The sequence below is a fragment of the Semicossyphus pulcher genome, unplaced genomic scaffold (assembly GCF_022749685.1).
Source record: "Semicossyphus pulcher isolate SPU_LCO1_2020_fin unplaced genomic scaffold, fSemPul1.0.p SCAF_18, whole genome shotgun sequence".
NCBI classification, from domain to species: Eukaryota; Metazoa; Chordata; class Actinopteri; order Labriformes; family Labridae; genus Semicossyphus; species Semicossyphus pulcher.
This window is the reverse complement of record NW_027211691.1, coordinates 10,778,327-10,802,462: the sequence shown is the minus strand read 5'-3', so window position 1 is coordinate 10,802,462 and position 24,136 is coordinate 10,778,327. Positions and strand designations below refer to the sequence as shown.

General features: G+C 42.6%; 1 protein-coding gene across 1 annotated transcript in view; it reads right to left on the bottom strand.

The window, feature by feature from the left end:
- Window positions 1-22,134, bottom strand: part of myripb (myosin VIIA and Rab interacting protein b) — a 121,270-nt gene extending 99,136 nt beyond the window's left edge. Inside the window, exon 1 of the mRNA XM_069667547.1 lies at window positions 22,025-22,134. Coding sequence (XP_069523648.1) covers window positions 22,025-22,134 — 110 coding nt within the window. The remainder of the gene's footprint in view (window positions 1-22,024) is intronic.
- Between the last annotated feature and the right edge of the window lie 2,002 nt (window positions 22,135-24,136).

Here is a 24,136-nt window from a genome sequence, read left to right as displayed (position 1 = left end):
CCTGACTCCAGGGGAGGGCGATAAAAGGTTCTATTAAAGACTGTAATTAATGCATTAAAGAGGCTGTAACCTGTCCTCTCAAAGGGAAATATTACGATGAATTCAAAGTGCACTATTCATGTCAAGGAGGGAACAAAAAGCCGAAGAGGAAATGCATAATTAAATAAACTAAAATCTATTTTTATAGCACCTTAAAAACAAAGACAACTGCGACTTTGAAAGGTAAATCTGACAGCATTCCCATTTTTAGCAACAAAGCAGGATAGATGTAGACCTGCATGAGGCCTGAATGTGGTGAAGGAAAAAAGAAAGAGGCAGATTTGAGGTTGTGGTTTAAAAAGACAGACTGGCAGAAGTGTCACTCAGTCTGGTCTGAGGCCTGCGGTCGGCCAGTGGGACGTTCAAAGTGCAGCCATGTGTAGACGGTCCATCCCGGCCCTGACAACATGGACAACAGTGCTCCCTACGGGCCCAGCGGAGAAGGTCATTTTCCAGCCCTGCACACAGATGAGAGGCTGTGGGGACTGGGAGTGCATTTTAATAGTTTGAGAGGAATTTTACTTTCCTAGCCGACGACACTCAATCAGGAAACTTTACAGAAGGGAAAAGTTGAGATAAATAGGATGTATTTGTCTGAGTGTAGTGCAGTGTGTAAGTGTTTGGACAGTGATATGCTTTTTATGTTGTTGGCTGCTCTCCAGCTCCCTGGATTTCAGAAGAAACAATAGGTTTGAGGTGCTGATTCAGCTTTAAGGCTGTTTGGGGGTGCGCACATCTTTATTATTGTGAAGGACTCGCAGTGCTTTGCACCCAGAGGAGTTGTAAATAAAAAAAAAAGGCGACCATTTCTTTACGGTCTATTGGATGTGGATGTAAACACCCTGAAAGTAAAGCTGAGAGTCAGCACTTTGCACTCAAACTCAATGTTTCCTTTCAAATCCAATGTTTTCTGAATACTTCCACACTCCTCTGTGCGCTCTTTCCCGTGTGTTTTTTTTAAGCTCACAAACCCACTCGCAGAACATATCCTCCTTCTTCTTCTGCCGTTTCATTTTTACAATCCATTTCGCGGTCGTGCCTGGCAACCCCCTCTCGAAGAGCGGTGGCAGAGCTCCATTAACATATTTGGGTTAGCGTCTCACAACCTGGCAACCGAGCGGTGCAGCTGTGCCGAAAGCCCTCCGCGGAAAAGGACACAGTCGTAAAACACAATCGGCCAATAAAACACGGGGAATCGACGGGGTCAGTTTGACTCCCGTGCACCCGTCATGAGAAACACAGGTGGTGCTCTATTATTTAACCATCACATGTTATTTTTCATTCTGTTTTAAATCTGTCTTCTCCACTTTAGCTAAGAATAGTTAGCAGGATGTTAGCCAACCCTGCTATGTATTTAATTGCAATTAAAGATGACTGTTGGGTTTCCCTAAATGACAAAGAGAAGTCTGGATGTGTCTTCCACATGTCTCCAGAAGTCCTCGCCTCCACCGCTGCTTTCCTTCACTTCACCACAGCTGTAATTGCAGATGCAGCGCTGGCTTTGAACCAGCGCTGAACTGAAATGTGTACCAGCAGATGAGCAGTGTGCGACCCAGAGCTCCTGACACACTCTACAACCCTGAAAATATAGTGTTTATGATGGCCGGACATTACGACAGCGGTGATTAACTGCAGAGGTGAGGGATGGGGAAATTGCACCAGCTTCAATAGGAGGTAGTAAAATATGGAACATATGCGGAGGGGAAGGTATAAGCAGGCCTGCCAAAAACACCATCATCAAAGAGAGGAATGGGAGGAATGAGATGCTTAAAGAGAGGCAGGGGGAAAGAGGAAGAAGCCGCAGTCATCACAAAAACCAGTCTGAGTTAGGCCCAAGTTTTCTAATCAGCGAGCACTCGTCGACTGGAGCATCCTCCTCTCCTCCTGACAGGAGTTGTTTGAATTATAAGCCTTTGTTTCCGCAAATGCATGACTGCTTGTTATCGCGCGCATAGCTGCATCTTCCCCGCGTTAAAAATGGAGTTCCTGTTTGAGACGAGACGACACGTCGGGATGGATAATGACAGAGGAGCTTTGTCTTTCAGCAGGGTTTCTAACATCCAGGCCACTAAGGATGCATCCCGAAAATCAATCAATAATTCAACAGAAGGTGTGACTCCACGAGACGCGATCAATCACCAGCAAAATGCACATATGTTTGATAAAACAGCAGCAGATATATCAAACGCAGTGTGCTTAAAGTACAGGCCTTCAGTGTGTGCACTTCATCATACAGCAGGAGATTACAGCTGCACTATACGTCTTCATTTTGATTTTCACTGAAGATAAATCCAAGTAAATCTCCCTGAGCTCTTTAAAGATGCTTCTTATGAATACACACGCGCGTAAAGCACGAATCTGAGAGGGATTTCTTCCTCTCTGACATGTAAACACACAGGAGATGCTGTATGAAACAACTCAGCTAATGTAGCAGAGCTCGCAGCATCTGTATCTCTCATGTCCCATTAAGGACGGATGAAAAACAACCTCCAACAGTTTTCCTCTCTCCTTCCTCTCAGCCTGTCTCTCTCTCTCTCTCTCTCTGTACCTCCTCCTGGCCGTCCCCGCAGTCTCCACCATCTCACAAATCACACATCGCAGACAGACTTCAGCTGAAGCTCGTCTCCTGTCCGCCAGACAAACAGAGACAAGTGTGGGAAAGCACCAAGCAAGTCCATGTTTTGCGGTTGACTGCTACAAGTGTATACATCACATTAAACAATAAGGGACTGTGAACTATGATAACTGACAGTGCAGGAAAGTTCCACCTGGATTTGGCAATGCAAAGGACGTCAAGCAGGCTCACATCAACAGTAAAGAAGATAGTATATGACTGTATACAGTCCTCTTCCTCGCTTTTTCCATCCCCTTGCTGTGTTTCTTGGTGTGTTACCGCCCCCTGTAGATCAGTGCATGATTACAAAGACAACGGGGACAACAATGTCCCTGTTCTAGTCTCCATAAGAATTACAGTACCTAGTTAGAATAGCACCAAAACACAAGTCTACAGCCCAACAGGTCATGAAGTTATATAGAATGATGTATTAGCAGCACATTAGCTTCCAATAGCTTGTAAATGGTAAATGGACTGCACACTGATGGCAGAGGCTGCTACGTAAAGTTCAGTGTCTTGCCCAAGGAAACTTCGACATTTAGACTGAAGGAGCTGGGGATCAAACCACCAACCTTGCAACTGAAATACGACCGACTCTACTACTGAGCCACTCCCTGTATAATAGCAAAATGATCAGATTGTCAAAAAAACCAAGACAAAGTTGAAACCTAGCGCATGGGAGGTCAGTGTGTTCAACTGATTATCAGTGACAGTGTCTATATTTGCTGTAAAAGCCCAGAAAGAGAAAAAACTTCACTCTTCGTCTGATACCTTTTGGTATGAAGAAGCATAAATGCATACAAAATTCTCCACAGAAATCTGATGATTTTGTCAACTGCTATTTTCTGTCTCACCTGTGGATTGAAGGCTTGTGTGGACTTAAAGGGGCGGTATCTTTTGAATGGATATTCTCATATTCTGCATGTGTTTCACCTTTTTTGGGTGTTTATTGTTCATAAGTGAAAACTGCATAATTCCGTGTTTTTCCAGAATGACATTTTTAAAAAGCTCGCCTCTGAAATGGGCCGTTCAGACCAGCTGCAGGTTTCTACTTAGAACCTTGCTTTTGCTGAAATCGACCAATCGTCATTCACCGTCATCCACCTCAGGCTGCCTTCTTGCACTAGCTTGTAGTCAAGTTGTTTTCAAGATTTCAACTCACCATTCCGATACCTCCTGGCAATTCTGGCTTGTATTTATAAGGCCAAATAACCGATGCTAGAGCGGCCATGTTTTCTACAACTTAGGAGTGACTGCGCAGTGCGGCATGTGTGGGGAGGGGCTACGCGGTCACTCTAAATACTGTCAGCCAATCGTGGCTAAGGTCTGACCTTTGAATGGCAAAATGGCTGGTTGGTTTCAGGAGGAAGGCGAGGCTCCGAAAAATATTTATATGTACAACATTTTTAAAATGAAACAAACTTTACCAATGTGATTCAAAATCACATTAGAATAATAGAAAATTGATTGCATAGCTAAAATAGGTCCCCTTTAAAACCAACTGCTCAGCCAAGCCTAAAATCTATATGCTATACTGTATTTTGGTGTATTTAATAATGTCAGTGTAACTGCTTTGCAACTGTGTCAGAGGTGAAACCAACTAAACCCACCTGATGGTGGCTGCTGGTTTACCCCATAACTAGAAAATTGCTGGAGTGTCCCCTTTCTTTAGCGCAGAGTGTAGTTAAATGATCTAAATCCTTTCTCTCCAAATATACATATTCAAAAAGAGGGGATCTGTTTAAAGCTCACTGGTTCACTAACAAAGCAGCAGTTTCGTCAGAACATGCGTCCCCTGCAGTGATTAAACATACGAGGGCGAGCAGACCGCAGCTCCAGCTGTGACTCATAATCTCCAGAAACCAGTCACTCACCCACCACGACTCCCCTGGGAAACACAAAGCTACTTGGAAAAACGACCACCGGTGGCTGAGTGGCACCCCCCCCCGAACCTTGAAATAACTGAGTGAGCGAGCGTTGTTTGATGTAAATCTGGCAGGGGAGCGTGTGCGGAAAGATTACAGGTAAACAAACAAACAGAAGATTATTGTAATGATGGTTGAAGCTTGAAATTGAACTGATTTTATGAAGTTTAATGACCCTCAAAGTGAACTGTATTTTTCCCTCTAGGAATGCCCTCAACTTTCCTCCTGAAATACACAGTCAATACAACCCAACAGATATTGACTGACAGGTGTTTTAACCTATCACACTGTGCCACAAAGGTCGGCGCCTGCTCCTCTCACCTCAGACCGCAGTGAAGCTTAATGTTGGTGATACAGATTCTTTGGACGCCATCACGCTGTCATTATCGGCCTGCTTTGATTACAAGTCATGGAAGACGTCTTCATGCACGTCTGGCACTTTAACTCGAAGTATATGTCATTTGGCGCATGTTCTGGGTGAATCTCTGCTTTACCGAGTGTCAGTGAATGCCCCACGTCCGATTCCTCATGTTACAAATAAACCATTAAGTCCGGATTTCTGTGTATTTGCATAAACATGATGTGATGTTTAAGTGATTTGACTTTGATTAGAGGGCAAGAGAGCGGTTAGTGAAGTTTCTAGCGACAACACTTTACTTTAGACATCTTTAATTTGGAGAAACTGGAGGTAGCAAATGATCTGGTGTGTCCCTCTCTGTATTTACTCTGATTGTGGTCGAAGGTCACGGGAAGTGTAGGGAGGGTTGTTTAGTTTTCACAGGGAGGGTTTTCACTCGGAAGAAAAAGAAGTGAGGTACTGTAAATTCCCACAAACATGAACCTGACGCACACACACGTACACATTTAAAGAGGAGGAGGCTCATTAGGTTTCCTGAATCTGTCACAATATGAAACATCACACTTTGAGAAGCCACAGCTTGACGAGCGCAAAGGATCATGGGTAAAGACGGCCAGCTCTTGAGTGGGCAGAAGTGCTTATAGCAGGCTGATGCAAGTAAATGGTTTCTATTACTTTAAAGGAGGATTATTATTTTATTCTGCATGTGTATAACGGATTAGCACTAAAAATTATCATTAAAAGCAGCAGCAGCTAAAGAACAACATTAAAGAGGGTTCTGTGAAAGCTGGCTTTACAGGATGACATATCAAACATGAATAATGAAATGCACACGGAGCTAAAAGGAGGACTAATAAAAGAGAAAAAAGAAGCCGTTAAATTAAGCTTTTTGGTAAAGAAACCATAAAAAGATGCAACAACCGTAACTGTACTTAAAAGCAGCACTTAGTCGTAAAAGTGTTTTACAGGCTGATTTAAGTGCAGTGCATAATCCTAATGAGTGTGAGAAGAAAGCATAAAACAAAGTGGCTTTGCTTTAATTAGGAGTGTAGCTCATAAGGGAGCACACGTACATAACAGAGCTGTTGCTGCTTTGAGAATATTAATAAAAGCAAAACAGGGACGCACTTTTATTTTACAGGAGGAGCGAGCGAGAATGTGATGTTAAAGCCCGGCTGAAGGGAAGGACAAGAAGGAGAAGACCACACGCGAACTGTGACTAATTATTTATTTAATCAAGTATAAATGATGCCAATGCTAAGAATGTAAATCAGTAACTTCAGTAATGTGTTGCACAGTGTAAAGTGAAGTGTAGTGAACAAAGAAAAATGAACTAAAACAACAACCAAACCCAAACAACAATCCTAATGCTATAAGGAAGAGAGAGCGACTGGCTGAATCTATCAGCTTACACAGCTGAGGAGCAGCAGACACAGGTGACACTAATCGCACTTCCTGATTCGCTCCTGAAAAGGGAAAGACAGCCCACACAGGAAGTCAAGAGGGCTTTCACAAGCTGTGTTCAAAATGCCGTACTATATATTACATACTAAATACTACATACAATGTACTACGTACTATATACTACATACTACGTACTATATACTACATACTATATACTACTTACTATGTACTACGTACTATATACTACATACTACATACTACATACTATATACTACGTACTATATACTACATACTATATACTACATACTATGTACTACAAACTATATACTATATACTATATACTACATACTGTGTTCGGCAGCAGTATGTAGTATGGAGGAGCTTTTCAACTTAATTTTGCAGTATGCTACGCCAGGCGGAAGTAAACAATAACTACGGCTTCTTTAGCTATAGCGCCCCCTTCTGCTGGAATGCTGCTGCTGTCTGTCATTTCAACTGCCGCTGTGATGTTCCAGCGCATTGCATTGTGGGATATGGTCGGCGAGGTTGACTGGTCCGATGCATACTGGAGATTTTTTTACGAATCCGTGCGACATCCGGGTATTTTTGACATACTGCACATTTTGCTTTTGTTTGCATACTACACACTACATTTCGGCCAAATCAGTACATACTGCTAGTATAGTATGGCATTTCGAACACAGCACGTGAAGGCAATCTCAGATCCCATCGGCTATAGTCAGACGCCGATATAAATTAATAAAAAGTCAAAATGAATTTTGTCAGGTCTGTCCTCAAGAGGAGAAGACAACTACTCTTAAAATGCTCGTTTGATGAATGGAAGGTCGGATCGATCATTTCTGATGCATTTGAGGAAGTCGGGAAATCCAAACACAGTGTCAAGGGAATTTATCATCTAACGCGGATTGTTAGCTGAACTTGCTGCAGATGTTTGATGAGCCAGGATGTCATTATGGCGCATTACATCTGCCTGCTTTTGCTCTCCACACAGACTGTTTTTCCTGCATACGCTGCAGCCTGCTGATACGTGACTGGTCATTTGGAGTAAACAGGTGGGAAAAGATCAAACGAAGGACAAGTGAGGGTCAAACATACAAAGAGAAGAAGGGAGAGGAATTGAATGCAGGGTCAGAGCGTGTCGTCTGCTATGTTGTTTTGACTGATGGAACAGGAGAGCAGTCCTGAGGGAGGTATTGATCAGGTGCTGGCCATATCCTCGACGAGGGACAGTGAGATCCATCCCCGAAAACACACACACACGCAGGAGATCCAGTGGAGGAGAAAATGAGAATCAATGGCCGACCAAAATAACCCAGCGAGGTCTTTAACATAAGGCAAAACATGCCCTTCCCATCTGTCAGCCAACCCATGCTAATCGGCTAACCTCACCATTAGCTCCGCAGTCAATCCTACAAGTGTGTCTCTGTGTTTCATACACATGTGGAGGTCTATCTGATCGGGTTCGCGTCATGAATTAGAGCTCTTGAGGTTTGGGGTCGAAGTTGCTTCAGCAGAGGGAGATCCCAGCACTAATTACATTTAGTCGTGTGTGTTTGTGCGTCACAAGGTTTGCCCTCTCTTCCTGTTGCTCCATCACGATGATGTTTTGATGCGGTGTAACAGATTAATGGTGCTGCCACAAGCCTCAGCTGATGTGTTGCTGGGTTCAAGAGCCTTCCCAGAGTATGGAGCATTTTCTAGGTAACCGGTGGACAAACAGTGGCATGTAGTAAGCCCTGTTAGAGAGGACAATGCCTCTTTCAGAATCTGCAGCACAATAGCATGCAAATATTTCAAAGCTAATTTGACTGAAAAGGTCAAATTGTTTTGACCTTGTTTGGATTCATTAGTTTCTAAAGATTTTATTTAATCCTGTATGGCTGGTATTAACAATTACTGTAATTATTGATTCATTTGCAGGGTTTATTTTTCTATAGCTTCATTATTTAAACACTTCATCTGCTAAGTGTCTTTAAAAACTGTGATAAAATGCCCAAGGTCACGTCTTAAAGTAGCTAGTTTTATGCTACAAACAGTCTAAAACTTAAAGTCAAGGATCGCAGCATTCTGAGGAGCATGAAGTCGTGAGTGTTTGACATTTTTTGCTTCATTTACTAATAATTATTAGAATTGTTCAGGCTTGAAAACCCTAGTGCTACAAGAGTGTTTCTTAAGCTAACTGCACCCTGAAGATAAACTTGTTTTTATTAAATTTAGTTGCTTGCATTGACTTTATTTACTCAGAAGAAAAATGAGATGAAAAAGTAAGAGGAATATACACCAATGAGCCATGACATAATTACCCCTCTGGGAAGACATGGCACCAGGATGCACTGTGGGGAGAAGGCGAGCCGGCGGAGGCAGTGTTCTGCTTTGGGCAATGTTCTGCTGGGAGACCTTGAGTCCTGCCATTCATGTGGATGCCACTTTGACTCGTACCACCTACCTCGGGCTGTGATGGTTCTGAATTTGTCTAACTGCAGTGAAATACTAACACTCTCTTGCGGTTTGGCAGTTTGCTGGTTGTTGTTGTAGCGGCTAAACTAGCATGTCAAGAGACTGCACGTGGGCTCGTGTGCGCTGATTAGATGCTCAGAGGGTTGGAACAGCGGCGCTCTGACAGCCAGGTTTCTTTCGCTGATTACTGTGATTTTACTGTGAACGGCTTTGTTGATCACAATGTATCGTATCTGTATGGAAAGATGAGTTGCGTCCCTGGGATGTATGGATATTGAGTTTACTGCGTCCCTTTAGATTTTAATGCACCAGAGACGCTGGACATGTACCATGCAACATCAGTGGGTCTATATTTAAAAATAAAAAAGCAGTGATGACGGTCACTTGGTGCACTGGGCGTCACATAACCGCGGTATCGGCTCATGCAGTTGCTGTCACAGCCCTACATCTACCTAAACATTGTTGCAGACAAAGTACACCCCTTCATGGAAACAGTGTTCCCTATTGGCAGTGGCCTCTTTCAGCAGGATAATTCGCCCTGCCACACTGCAAACACGGCTCAGGAATGGTTTGAGAAACAACGAGTTCAAGGTGTTGACTTGGCCTCCAAATTCCCTAGATCTTGATCCAATCGAGCATCTGTGGGATGTGCTGGACAAACAAGTATGATCCATGAAGGCCCCACCTCGCACCGTACAGGACTTAAAGGATCTGCTGCTAACGTCTTGGTGCTGGATACCTCAGCACAACTTCAGAGGTCTAATAGAGTCCATGCCTCGACGGGTCCTACACAATATCATGCAAGTGGTCATAATGTTATGGCTGATGTATGAAACAGGCGCACTAAGATTCCCCATTTCAGCATTAGGATTCAGTGCCAGGCTGCATGTTGAAATGCTCGGAGTGTATGAGAGACAACTGAAACAGACACCGAACATTACCTGAATACAGATAAGGCTCAGGAACACCACAGTGTTGTCCTCATTTCCTATAATGGTCCAGCGTACAGAGTGTGCTGTCCTTCACCCTGCTCACCTATCAGACACACTGTTCTCCTTCCTCTCTCACTCTGACCTCCCTCAAAGACAGACCCCGCGTGGAGCAGTGTGTACCCGACCGTGGCCGAGCACTTGAACCTCGCCTCGCCGCCTGCAAACAGAACAAGCCCTAGTAATTAACACGGCTGGCGGAAGTTCAATCTCTTCAGTATCGGGCAGGAGATAAGGCCCGCGGGATGAATGACTGGCTTTTTTTCGGGGGGTAAATGAGTCTTGTGTCTCTTGGCGTGGTTATAATGAAGAGCCGGACACGGGCTGGGAAAAGTGTGCCGATTATTCAGACAGAGGATGGTGTTTCCTGCTGTCCGGACAAGCATCAGTCAACACTGCCCTCCATCTCAACACAACACGGCTGGTGCTAATGAGGATCTGCAGAGGAAGCAGGAGGGAAACAGACAGGTGGATTTAGGAGGATAGGACGGCTGAAGAGGAAGGAACAGATGTTGAGATTGAACAGACGAGAAAAAGGGAGCAGTAGAAGATGGATTCAGGAGACAGGGAGCGAGATAACACTGTTTTTTTTCTCACAGTAGCTCTTGACATTTGGCCGGCAGCAGAAGTAATCACCTCAGAGTAGAACAAATATAAAAGTACAAGCCCAGGCAATTCCTCTGAGTCTGTCTTAGTGTTTCTGCAGATAACTCCCGAGTCCGTCCAGGTGGAAACGCATATACGTTTATCTGCAGGAAGACGAGGCTCAGCGGTGATCCGTTCACCTCCATTTGACCCTCAGCGAGCAAAAAACGCCACACAGAGACAGACATTCGTGCGGGCAAGGTCACCTAGGAGGAACCTTTCTACTCATTCAGCTGTAAAGCAAAGTATGAACCATGAAAGCGACTGTGCCACAAGAAGCCGGGGTGGATTATTTTTCACTATCTCATCAGCCGATCCGGTGGGCTCAGCAGCTCCAGAGGACGGCGGCAGCAGCGGCACTGCGCAGCTGCTGATTTGTCACACTCAGGGGAAATCAGAATCTTTCTCTATCAGACGCCGTAAACCACCGTCTGTTTAGGAGCCTGTGTGTACAGGCACATGAAACTGATGTCCTTTGAGATGTACACTTTTTCTTTTGAGGAATTTCAAGCACCAAACTTATTTTAAAGCTCAAGGGCAACAGTCTGGCATGGTGGATCGTCCACATGAACATGGGTAGAGGCAAATTATACCTCTTATTGCTCAAATCTGCGACTTATAATAGAGTGCTTAATAAGTTTTTCGATTTACGTAGGTATATTATGCAACCTGTTTTTTTTTTAAAGGGATTAACTTCTCTATAAAGCAGAAATTCAACATGTTTCATTACTGATTTAAATATTTAATCAGGCTTATTAGCCCAACACTCCTGGGGCCTCGAGCGCCTGACATACAGTATTACTAAATACTTCTTATTTAAAGGGGGGGTATGATGCTAATTTCAACCTTCATATTTCACTCTGTGATACCTGTTGAGTAGCTTACCATAATTTATAGTTTATAAACTCATCATTTTTCTCACACTGGTGCTCTGTGCAGGCCCTCATACAGCCTCTGCCTGAAACGACTCAGTTAGCTCTGTCCCTTTAAGAAACAGCCCGCTTTCTTCTGATTGGCCAGCTCTCTGAGACCTGCCGAAGTGCAGACTGAGCTGAGAAGCCTGGGGATTACTCCAACATACTTTTACCTACAGATTTAAAACTACACCCACATTTAGTCTGGACGTCTTAAAATATGAAACAACATAATAACATAAGAACACATATATCAGAGATAAGACGTCTGACTTCTTCTGTGAGGACTGCATTGTGTTGACACAAAGGGCTGCTGCACATCTGATAAATGATGTGTCACATAGAGAGACTGAGTATGCGTGATCATGCCCATGTATAATTACCACGGTCAGGGGGGCTATTTTTCCGTCTGCTAATTAAGTTTAATTATATTAAATATCATCTACTCAGGGCCACATTAAAAGCTAATTAGAAATCACTGAGTCTGTGGCAGCAGCACAGATCACCTCAACAGCCCCGAACACAAGAAGGCAAATTAACACACAACCAAGCTGATCAGGAAACTAGCTCTGTTTCTATGTACTTTCTACTTTCTGCTTATATTGTCATGAAATATCTTGGTATCATTTTAATATTCTATTAAAACCATGGTAACAACGTGAATTACACATTTCCTATAGCAGGTTGTTTATACGTAGTTTGACCTTTATGCATCTGCTCACGTTTCCTTTCCACCCGACACTTGACCCGTCTCGTAGGAGAGGATGACATGATGTTAGTGATGCACTAACCCTTTCCCCAAGCTGGCAAGCCAATAGATTATAATCACAAAGTTTTATCAGAAAACACTGCTTTTTTAAAGATTATTTTGGGGGCTTTTTGCCTTTATGTGGAGGACAGTGGATGGAGTCGGAAAAGGGGGAAGAGAGTGGGGATGACCTGAAGAAAATGGCCGAGGTTCGGAGTCGAACCCGGCGTCGCTGCATCGAGGACTACGCTTCAACACATCGGGGGCGGGCTTAACCTCTGATCTAAACCGGCACCCTGACAAAACACTACATTAGTGCGTTTTTTCCTCTTTTTTTGTATGAAAAACAAAAGAAGAAGATTGAAAAATACAGTGAATCACACCTTACAGTTGTAAACACATCACTTTGAGTATAAATGGGTGCTGCATCAATCAAAATGTGACCCTGGTAGACTGTGAAATGTGATGACTCACAAATTTGTACTGGTAATACACCTGCCGATGTGGCTACAGCAAAAAAGGTCACAAGGATGTGTCCCTCCAGCTCACTGCACACACACAACACACACACTGGTGCTGATGAGCTCTGTACGAACACAACACTTCCACATCAAAGACAATCTACACAAAATAACTCAGACAAATAAACCCCACCAATAACGTAACACAGCTAATCCTCACCACAGCCAAGAACACAACAGGCAGACTGAAGTAAACTCCGTCCAGAGCCTGTTTTTCTGGCTGCTTCATAAAAAGACATTCATGCTAAAGATGGAGCGAGGTGTGGAGATTAGCCATGTAAAGCTGTTTTAGTGTTAAGAGCCTTCTGCGTATGTGCAGTAACTCCTTACATCCCCGCAGCTTGGGCCGTTTCATGTGAAAGAACGTCACATGTTAACATAGGAACCAACACTGGATTATGGCACACAACAAACACCTTAGACACAGAGAAGAAAGGAATTATACGTCTGTTTAATACAATGGAGCTATTCAGCCGCTCGCAAAGCTCGGCTTGAATAGTTACATGGTTTCAGGATTTTCTATGAGAAAGAGACGAGTTCGGGTCAAGAGTTCACGAGTCTGGGGAAAGTGTTTCATTAATGAAACACATAATCAAACAATATTCGAGTTAACCAGGAGATTATTCAATATTCCGCAGGGAACGTTTATTAAATGTGCGGCTGAGAAAGTGAAAGCTGTAAAAGGACGTGACCTCAGGCATTCAGTCACAAGGCTGTCCCCATTTAGCGCCGCTTTAATAGGGGAGATGGCACCGCAGCCCAAAGGGACCGTCCTGCAGCGAAGGGCAGGTTCCTCTGTGCTCTGTAATTCAATCACACCAATTTATCGATCGGCAGGAAGACAGAGCTGTGTGCGCCAAGCAGAACCTGAGTTGGTTTTTGTCTGATTTCTAACAACTCTGCATGTGTCAGACTTTGTTTCATCTCAAGAGGATAAATCATAATCTGTATAAAAAGATGGACGACATGACAGCTCTCTTATAATGAAGCCAAAACATCTCTATTGCCTCCTGCTGACTGGCTGCAGTATAGGTCATAAAGCCCGCCTCCTCCATGTTAACAGATGGGACATGAGTCAAACTATAAGATTAAAATACACGCCAAATACATTTTTCTCAAACATAGTTTCTGTCATTATAGTTAGTTCTTTTAAGTTTATTTTTAATTAGTTTTTTGATGCTGTAAAAAGGATGATTGACAGCTCTGTTGACAAATCGGGCTCCTGTAGCCGATCTGTTCCTGATTAGCAGAGTAGAGGAGGAAAGACGAAAGGAGACATAACTTAAACAATCACTACAGTCATTTATGTTTCTGGGAACGACATACGCAATCTTTGCCGGGCTTAATCAGTAAGTTAAGTGTGTGTTTTGGTTACACAAGTGGCTACGGCGGCGCCACCCGTCGATCTCTACTGCGCAGCTCTGGCTCGAAATGACGTCACCAGCGCAAGATGGCAGCTCCTGTCACAGGAAGATGGCTTCAATTTCGTACAATTAGAGCAGATGGAGACGCGTCATCCATCTACATATACAGTCATTGGTTCTGATGTATCTTTACCGTTTTTTTTTTAAAGTTAAATGTGCGTTTTGTTTAGCGGAAGGGGAGGGACGTCAAGACCACCAGCTGATCTCTACTGCTCAGACTCTGGCTCCAAATGCACAACATGGCAGTGCCTGCTTCCTTTTTTGTACAACAAGAGGAGGTGGAGACACAGTGTCCATCTTTATATACAGTCAGAGGGATAAATACAGGAGGAAGTGGAGGTCAGATCCGTCCCTGACAGGGTGACCTCCTCTGCCATCTTCCCGGCCTCTGAGTGTGACTGCTGCTCCCCGTACCGTCCTGCCTGTCGCATTTAGCAGAGGTAGAATAAAACGAGCCGACAAGAGACATCTGAAATCTAACAAAACAAATTCAATTACTACAACGAGCCATTCTTCCAATAAAACATCTGCAGATGGTTTGATTAAAACTACAAAGTCAAAGATTAATAACGTATCTAATAAAGAAGTCTGTGGTTGCTGCTCAGCCTCACTTGAACACAACTTCATTACAAACCAGTCCCTGTTTTACTGACTTAATGAAACTGCTGATGCAAAATATCACCCTCTGATAAAGGGCTGCATTCTGGAAGCAGGAAGTACTCCGCACAAAGAAAGAGAGAAAGATTAGGAAGGAGAATCACAAATAATTGAGACTTATCCACAGAGCATTGTTCAGTTTCCTAATCCTTTTGTGTTATGCAACACTTACAGAGAAACCAAAGTAACGCAGAGGAAAGTGAAGGAAGCACAGACTTGTCGGAGCTGCAAGTGAAAGCATCAAAGGTACAGTAATTGGTCCATCCATAGAAGGACTTGTCAGACACACGTGGAAAGTGGATCCGTCCTAACAAAAAGAGCAAATTGCCCGTAAGAGGAGCCGGAGTTCCGACCATCTTCTCACACACAAGCGGTGGTGGATAGCTATCTATAATCATTGCCCAGTCGGGCTCCCTTGGGAGACCTAGTGCTGTTTGTTAAGTGGGCCCACGTCTGTGCTCCCCTGAGCTCCCTGCTGCTCCATAATGAGCCTCTCCAGCTGGATGGCCACTGAGCCGGTGGAGGCCAGAGGTCAAGCTGCTCGCACTCTCTAATTGGCAGAATCGCACTCTCACTCTTTAGCAGCAGAGCAATGAGGGTGCATGCTAAAGTTACTGAAAGCTCATTTTCATAGAGTTCTTCCAAATACAAAGTTAGACAATGCCTCGTGGGTGAAGCCATTAGCAGAAAACATCAAAACAAATAAAAGAAAGCAACACAAGAGAATACAACACACCGATCCTTACAAAAAAACAAGAAAAGAAGACAGCCGACGCTTCAGTCTGCCACAGCTAATGATCCATAGAGACAAAAATAAAGAGAGCAAAGGTAAAGTCTCCCTTCATTTAATGCTGAGCTCTTGGGAAATCCACGAGATCTAACTAACTGTTACTAGGGCTGCAACTAACGACTATTTCGACAGTCGACTAGTCATCGATTATTGAGAATAATCTGATAATAGATGGCTTTTATTTCAGCTTTTAAATTTAGTTGGATCTTCTTTTAAGCATCTGCTAACTAGCAAAAAGACAATCAATATGAGGTTTTCCTTAGCCTAACTTTTCACAAACTTTGCTGCTAGTTTATCTACTGATACAAAAGACAAAGAAAAAATCCAATATCAAGTTTTTGTCCCTTTAAAACCAAAGACAGACAAAGTGCTGATATAAGAAATAAATGATAAAGTATCATTTTTTTCTGTAAACAAAAGGACAGGCAAAGTAGCAGCAATGAAAGCAAACAGCACATCCAACGTGCACCTGGGATAAGAAAGGTCTGTTTTAAAAATCTGCAGGCGGTCCTTTTCTTTGCACAGTTGAGGGTGAAATGCTCCCAGACTTTACAAGTTTTAGGATGCGGTGGTGTTGCATCGGCCGCCGCCATTTTGCTATGTTTTGTTTACCTGACGCTTCCCGGTCGCTGTTTTGCAAACCTCAGCAGAGATAGTAAGGGATGCGAGATGGCTCACTCCTCATCAAACTCAGCTCCGGAAAACGTAGTTATGTCCGCGCACAGCATGAAAAACACGCGATGATGTAACCGACTATCATCGACAATTAAATTTAGTGGAAACTAATAATCTCATCAATTTTTGTCAACTAAATGTGACCAACTAATGTCACCGTTTCTCAAATGCATTGTGTGTACGTTTGAGGCTAATTAGACTAGCTTACAGCATTTCCTTATTAGCATGTGCAGTGCAGACTTTTGGTAGAATTTAAAACCTACGAGACTACTTTGTTTGCGTACATGTCTGCAAGCTGGCGGTCCTCTTCTTTCTTACAATTGTTGGTGCATTCCTTAATTTCTGGGAACATTGCCACCACCAACTGTCAACTCTCACTGAATACTACTACTCTTAAAAACATCTCTTCCTAAAGCTGCTGATGGTCATCGTAGCATGGTACCTTTAATAGAGAGAGGCTAGCACTTAATGTGCTGTCGGCTGCAGCTCCTTGGCAGTTTTAAAGGATATATTTGATTCCAGAAATGTGCCTTAACTTGAAAAAAAATACCTGTCACATATTCAGGCTGATGTAAATGGAGCTATTGAAGGATTTACTGCACCTGAGGTCACCGAAGTCTGGGTATAACCGGCCATTTTCTCAGCAGCGACTCATCAGAGTAGGAAACACACAGGTGTTACTAATAACTTTAACGATGGCTCTGTCCAATGTAATTAAGTCTGGACAGGGAGCCAGTTGGACCCTGACGCTGAAAGCATCAGATGGAATTAGGTCATTAGTAATTGTACTTTTTTCACATCCATGTCTTTTAACAACTTTAAAGGCCTGTGAAAATGACTAAGGAGGCTAGCTTTAGTGCCAATCAAGCTCAGTCTGTAAACACACCTACACGGTCTTAGTAAGTGGTCTAATCACGCCACATAAGCCACACAGGGCCTTTATCCAATCACTGACTAAAGGCCACTGATACATTTCCAATAAACCAATCAGGGGGCGGCTCTGACAGGGAAACCAAACGCCTTCTTTTTGTAAGAAATTATACTGTACTGTCTCTTTGGCAAGACAAGTAACTGATCCTATCTGCAGGGTTTAATTGGAAAGCATTTTGGTCACACCACTTTAATGTTATTAGTAATACATCAAGTTAATTGAGTCATGTTCTAATGGAAGGACACAGTTTTAATTTCTCGTACAGTTTAACGCCTTAAAGAGTCACTGCCACAGTGCTACAAGCATGAAAGTGCAGAGAGATAATAAACTACAGCTGCAGTTTCCCACATTAAAACATATGGTGACCAAAAAACAGTGATTGACTCTAACTTGGCTCATTGCTGTTTGCATCATTTTATTTACATATTTATCACTGCTCAGTATTTATGAGACAGAAGGTAATGCCAGTTAAGTGTTTCAATGTTTCCTATTATTCAGCATGGAGGAAAATTAAAATGGAGCATTTAAAGTGACAGCTGAGGCTTATAAAGTATCCCATGAATCCTTCAACATGGTAATTTACAGCTCTGCAGGCCTGCTTCAGTCAGAGAAGAAAAACAAATGTCGGCCATGCATGGAAGAGAGAAACCCACAGGGAGAGAGCGATCTGCCTAAACAGTCAACCACCGTGTGCTGTGAGCTTTCATATCCCTATTCATGTACTGCAAACCGTCAACTGTCACTTCATATGACAGGAGAATGTGCGTCTGTCTCTGAAAGGCTGCAGCTACACCCCAAGATATGTGATTTTAATTAAGTAGCTGCATTGTTGAGCACTATGATACAGTTTAATAAAGTGATTAATGCTAAACACAACTAATACGACAACAAAAGGAAGGCCCTGGAGCCTTATATGTTTACTGATCTTTTGCATTGCGGTCAATGAACGAGGAGGTTATAATAAACAAGCTCTCCAACTGGGAGTCATTCATTTATAATATAACAGTATTAATTCTGATCTGGGTATGGATTGTAGAACTAGTCAGAATACTGATGAACTATTGTGTGTTTCTAAATGTATGGATCTGAAGATTTCTTTCCCTATTAATCAAAAATAATCCAAGGTGATGTCTCTAAACTGCTTGTTTTGTCCGACCAAAATAACAAGCAAATATTCACATTATATAAATTCATCACTTGTCCCGGATTGTGTTAATTGATCATTTGACTTGCTATTCTATTTATCCAAATACTGTACTTCCATCCATCATCCATACCGCTTATCCTGTTCAGGGTTGCATGGGGCTGGAGCCAGTCCCAGCTGTCATTGGGCGAGAGGCGGGGGTACACCCTGGACTGATTGCCAGTCAATCACAGGGCTGACACACAGAGACAGACAACCTTTCACACTCACAGTCACACCAATGAACCCAACCAGCATGTCTTTGGACAGTTGAAGGAAGCCGGAGTACCTGTAGGAAACCCACGCATGCTCGGGGAGAACATGCAAACTCCACACAGAAAGGCCCAATTTGTCCGAACCAGGATTCGAACCACTGGACCACCGTGCAGCCCAGTACTGTACTTAAATATGAATAAACAACATATTTCTATTTTCTGATTTTACCCCTGTTTTCTGTATTTTAACTTCAGTTGCAATACATCTGATAAAGTTTAGCTTTTAATATGCTACATAGTTTAAAAGGTAAATAAACTGCACTTACATAGCGCTTTTCTAGTGTTCAGACCACTCAAAGCGCTTCTACACTACATGTCACATTCACCCTTTCACACGCACAGTCACACACCGATGGACTACATGTGGACTGCAGCAGCCAGGAATCGAACCACAAACCCTCCAATTGAAAGACAACCCACTCTTTAGCCAGAGCCGCCCCTGAATAAAATGTTATTGTGGTTAAATTTGGCTTGATACTGATTGATTGGGTACATTTAGCTAATTACATGTTTCTACTTTTGATAAGGTGCAATATTGAAGGCAGAACTTTTTAATTTAAGTACTTTAACAGCGTATTTCAACTTAATTAAAGGATCTGATCACTTTTAACATCACTGCGAATAAATTACACAACAGAATAATGTGGTAAACTCTTGCGCTGACGGAGTCGAGATGACTATTTGCTTTTCAGGAAGGATGCCTGAAGAAATAAACATCATCCAACAGTGAACGCGCTAAGTGAAAAATCTGGAAGTCAGATGTGCGATCATGTAAAACATAATCAGTCTTAGCTGCTGTAACAAGCTATTTAAGCTGTCAGTTTGAATACGTACTCTGAAACGTTGCTTTTTAAACATCTAACAAGTCATAACAAGTCAGAAAGGCATTAAAAACTGAGCCGTATTGCTTTTAATAGATATCTGCCTGCAACTACACCATCATTAATGTGCTCGTGTTTTTGCAGTAAACAGCAGTAATAACAGCCTGAGAGGCATAAATTCTTTTTGATCATTCATGACAGTTTGGTGGGGGAACATTTACAGCCCAGTAATTTGGGAATATACCATCTTTGCTTTGAAACTGATTCTGGGAAAATAAGAGTTTAAGCAGCGCAGACCAACGCCTGCTTTCTGGTTTTTAAAGCAACTTTGCAATGCGTCTCAGAGTGCAACTTTAGTGCTGTACGAAAATTGGCGTAATCACTTGTGGCATCCACCCGAGAACACAAAACCACTGAGTATCACCGTTTAAAATCTGAAGAAAGACATCAAATCCGCAACACAAAAGCTGATACTGGAGCCTGGTAGGTAGTCAAAAGGAGCATATTTGTGTTTGCAGAATTATAGGGTACAATCAAAGTTAAAACATACTTTGGATTCTGTTGCAATGTAAGATACACTGGGGCTTTGATACCAAAACTTCTCGCTGTAGTTCTGCTGAACAAACACAAAGCAGACACATTGATCTGACCACTCGTCCGGGGGCCAAATCCCCACAGAGGCCTGTCACTGCCCAACTGAATCCCCTCTGACCACAGACGGTCACAGGAAGGGGAGAAAGGGAGCGAAAGACATGAGGTGAGGAGGAGGAATGGGCCAGCACTTGTCAAATGTTAACTAAGAAGCTGTGACACCGGAGCGGAGCCTTGAGGCCCCAGACCGGCTGACCCCCGCAGACCTGACAGCCCGGGACCAGAATGTACAAGACAAGCCTTTTCCTCTTTCCAGCCCGGGATTGTGCCATGATAAACAACACTGCTGGAAATAACTGCAGCTTAGAAGATATGATAAAAGGAAAAGTGTGGATTATAAATGGTAAGCGGTGGCTGTTGTATAGCGTAAAGTAGGCAACAGTAATGAGTGTTTTGCTGAAGCTTTGGCCTCAAGTAGTTAAATTATAAACATTTCTGGGCATTTGAATAAATGACTACAAACATGGCTACATACAGTACATAATAAAATGCTAAAAGACTGAGGCTCACATTGCTTTCAAATTGAACTCGTAAGCTCGTGGTTACGAGAAGGAAGGTTGAATTCACAACTTGCTTGGAGTTCAAGTGCTTTAGCTGTGAGAAAACTGCTATGGAACAAGATGGCAAAATGGCCGCCAAAAGACCATGGGAGATATTTTCCTCATACCGAAGCCACATGAATATCTTTGTACAAGAATTTACAATATGATAACTTACCATAAGACAAAAATGCCTTGGCCATTTCCTTAAAACATCAGCACACACTTTCAAGAACTCAGCTTTCAGAAAATGTCCACTTAGGCAAATGTAAAAATATCACAAGGACTCTTCATGTGAAAATTGTTAAGATGACTCAATAAAGCTTCAAGTCTCAGTCAGGCAAAAACTCAGCAGCCTCACCAACTCTAAACTCTTCTAAGACAGGAGAGCATTTTGACCAAAGGGTGAGTGCCAAAGGTCTTTCAAAATAGCCTAACGCTTGGTACCACTGTGTCTAGTTAGCCAGTCATGCTTAGCTTCGAGCATCTGTTAGCATTGTGACAACAGGGTGAAAGTTAAAGTCTTAAAATATATTTTCCTAATTGTACCGCTTGTGTAGTTAGCTAATGGCATGTCTCATGTCTTTGAAAAAGGCTAATACTTGGTACTACTGTGGGTAGTTAGCAGGTCATGTTTAGCTTGAAGCTTCTGTTAGCATTGTGACAACAGGGTAAATGCTATAGTCTTCAAATCTGTTTTTCTAATTTTAAGTCTTGTGTAGTTAGCTAATGGTATGCCCCATGTCTCTGAAGAAGGCTAACACTTGGTACTACTGTGGCTAGTTATATTGTCATTCTTAGCGTGGAGCTTCTGTTAGCATTGCGATAACAGGGTGAGAGCTATTGTCTTTAAAATGTATTTTTCTAATTGTGTGTCTTGGGTAGTTAGCTAATGGTATGCCCCATGTCTCTGAAGAAGACTAACGTTTGGTACAACTGTGGCTAGTTAGCCAGAAAAGCCAGCTTATGTTTGAGCAGATAAACATTAATTTACTCTTTACACCTTTAAACTTGTTTTGGGGTTTTTAAATGATAAGTATGTATAGAGTAGTATTATTACAACCCTATGCCACATGGTTTGGACTAGCTATAATTTGGCAATTCTATTCAGGGGCAGCTTTCAGCAAAGAGTCAATTAACAAGGTAGTGGAAGTGCATCTCAGACACATTAGCTATTCTTATCTATTGGTTTATAGAAGTATTAAAATGAATGTCAATTGCCTAGAGTGCATGAGGATATGCAGGGGAGATTTAAACCCAATATGCTTCTAATACATGGTAAATGTCTTTCAGTTTTAATGAGCTGTACACCGCTACATCTGGTCATTTCCGCTCACAAGAAAATAACATCTCTCTCTATCAGCTCCTCTAAAATCACCCTGAATGTGTCGCCTGAAATGTGTAAATGTACCACAAAAGCGCTGGCAAGTGAATCCCACTCACCTCAGCCTGTCCTCCTCCTTCTTCCGCAGCTTCATGTCTCGCTGGACCACTTTCAGGACGTGCTCCGCCTCGTCGTCCGTCAAGCCCGACAGGTCCAGCTTCCTGCCCATTTTTCCTGGCCTCGCCACGCTGAGCTGCTGCTGCTGGTCCAAGAGAGGAGGAGGAGGAGAAGCACAGGAAATGCTGCTCCGGGGGCCGAGGCTGGGACAACCCTGGAGACAGAGGGATGGGAAAATTAAAAATGTGTACGTACATTTGTGGAAGCAATGGACTTTTGCATCTGAGGGATGTCTGGAATTCATTCAATTTTGACTTTGTCCACCTCTATTAGCTAAAGAATCACAACATCAATAAGTCTCCGGCAAGCTTGTACTGAACAGAAATGTGAATCATTTTTCCAACAACAGGCCAACTACAAACGGGGTCCAACAAAAAGGTTCACTGACAAGGCACAATCCCAGTCTGAAAATATTGCTGCATGCTTGCTTTTATGACTTGTGGACAAAATATATTGTGGCGCCAGTTGCTTTCTTGCACCAATGAACTCTGACCTGCTCCTGAAAGGAAGAAATAAAACTTGTAAAACTTATAAAACAGTCAATAAAACCATGTGCATTTATCTACTTATGCAATTGAGGGAAGAAAACACAAATTAAAGAGGCGGGCGTAATTTCAGGGGACAATTTTGTATAACAATTGATTAACTCAGGTCATACTATTTGCTACAGTCAGTTTGCTGGGAAAATTCTTCCCTTCTAAAATAAGACTTAAACACAGTCTAGATGGTGTATATTACAGCTACAAGCACACAGAGAAATGGAGTGGGAAATTAAGCCGTTAAGATTATTAATGAACACAATATCTGATTACCGTAGCGCAAACAAATAGCAGACGAGGTATTTGTTTTGTGTTCATCCAAATTAAACAAAATCCCTACTGACTAAAACTAAACTTTTCCTTGTTTAGCGAAGACATTAAGATTGAATGCAGCTGCATTAACTTCAGTATTAGCACCGATAGAAACACCCTATCCATAGTAATGAGCTTCTACAAATCAGACACGTCTACAGCTGTGCTAGCTGCCATGTAAGGCACAGCAATTTTTTCAGCTAAATGTTGAAGCCACATGCTTACAAACCCACAGTGGCATTGAGGGCACGCTGATGTTTAGCAAGCATGTTATCACATAAACCCTTTAAGGACCATCACGAAAGACAAGTACAGCTGAATCTGATGGGAATGTCATTAGATTTGCAGGTATAAACAGAAGTATTGATGCTTAATGAAAAGTTAAGAGATCACCAAAGTTTTCGATTAATCCTGAGGGGGACATTAACTTGCTGGTGGTGCAAGAGGAAACGATGTTGCAACTCTCTCTCTCTACGGCTCTGAAAAGTACCGTCATTCACCCACTCAGTCAGTCAGTCAGTCAGTCCCTCAGTCAGTCACATACAGACCCACGTATAGGGCTGACCCTGTTGGTCATCCAACAAGCCTAGTTGAACACCTTATACAAATAAGACAATCAGCTGTTAACATTAGTAAATTCTTGACCCACAAATGAACAGCAGCAACAGATGGGTAGATGGATAGAGGGAGAAAGTCCATTAACAGCAGTGTCCAAACAAGAAGGGAGACCAGCGGTGACTCAGAAGGCCACATAATTCTGTTCATTCTATTACTGACTTATAGCTCCATCGACAGAGCATCTCTCTCTCCTCTCGCTCAGCATTTCATTCATTCCTCCAGTTCAGTTCAAGGCCGGTGTCAACAAATGCTGCTGCTTTCCAAAACACAAAACAAAATTGCGCTATTGATCTATTTTAGCCACAACTATTCATTGTGTATCTTTTAGAATTTATGAAGCAATGTTTTTCACTTGTTTCTGTGAGATTCAGCTCCATTTATTCCAACATTATCAGTCACCACTGAATGTCCCGAAGCAATAAACCTTCTTTTATTAGTCTGAGACTGAGTAGTTGTCAGTTTAATAAAAAGCTTAATGGAAAGTAGGAAAATGTTGTGTATCATTTTATTTCATCCTTGGAGATTTCTCCATCAGATGCTCTTATGAGTCATCAGTATAAGTAGGAATATGAAATCAGCAAGGGC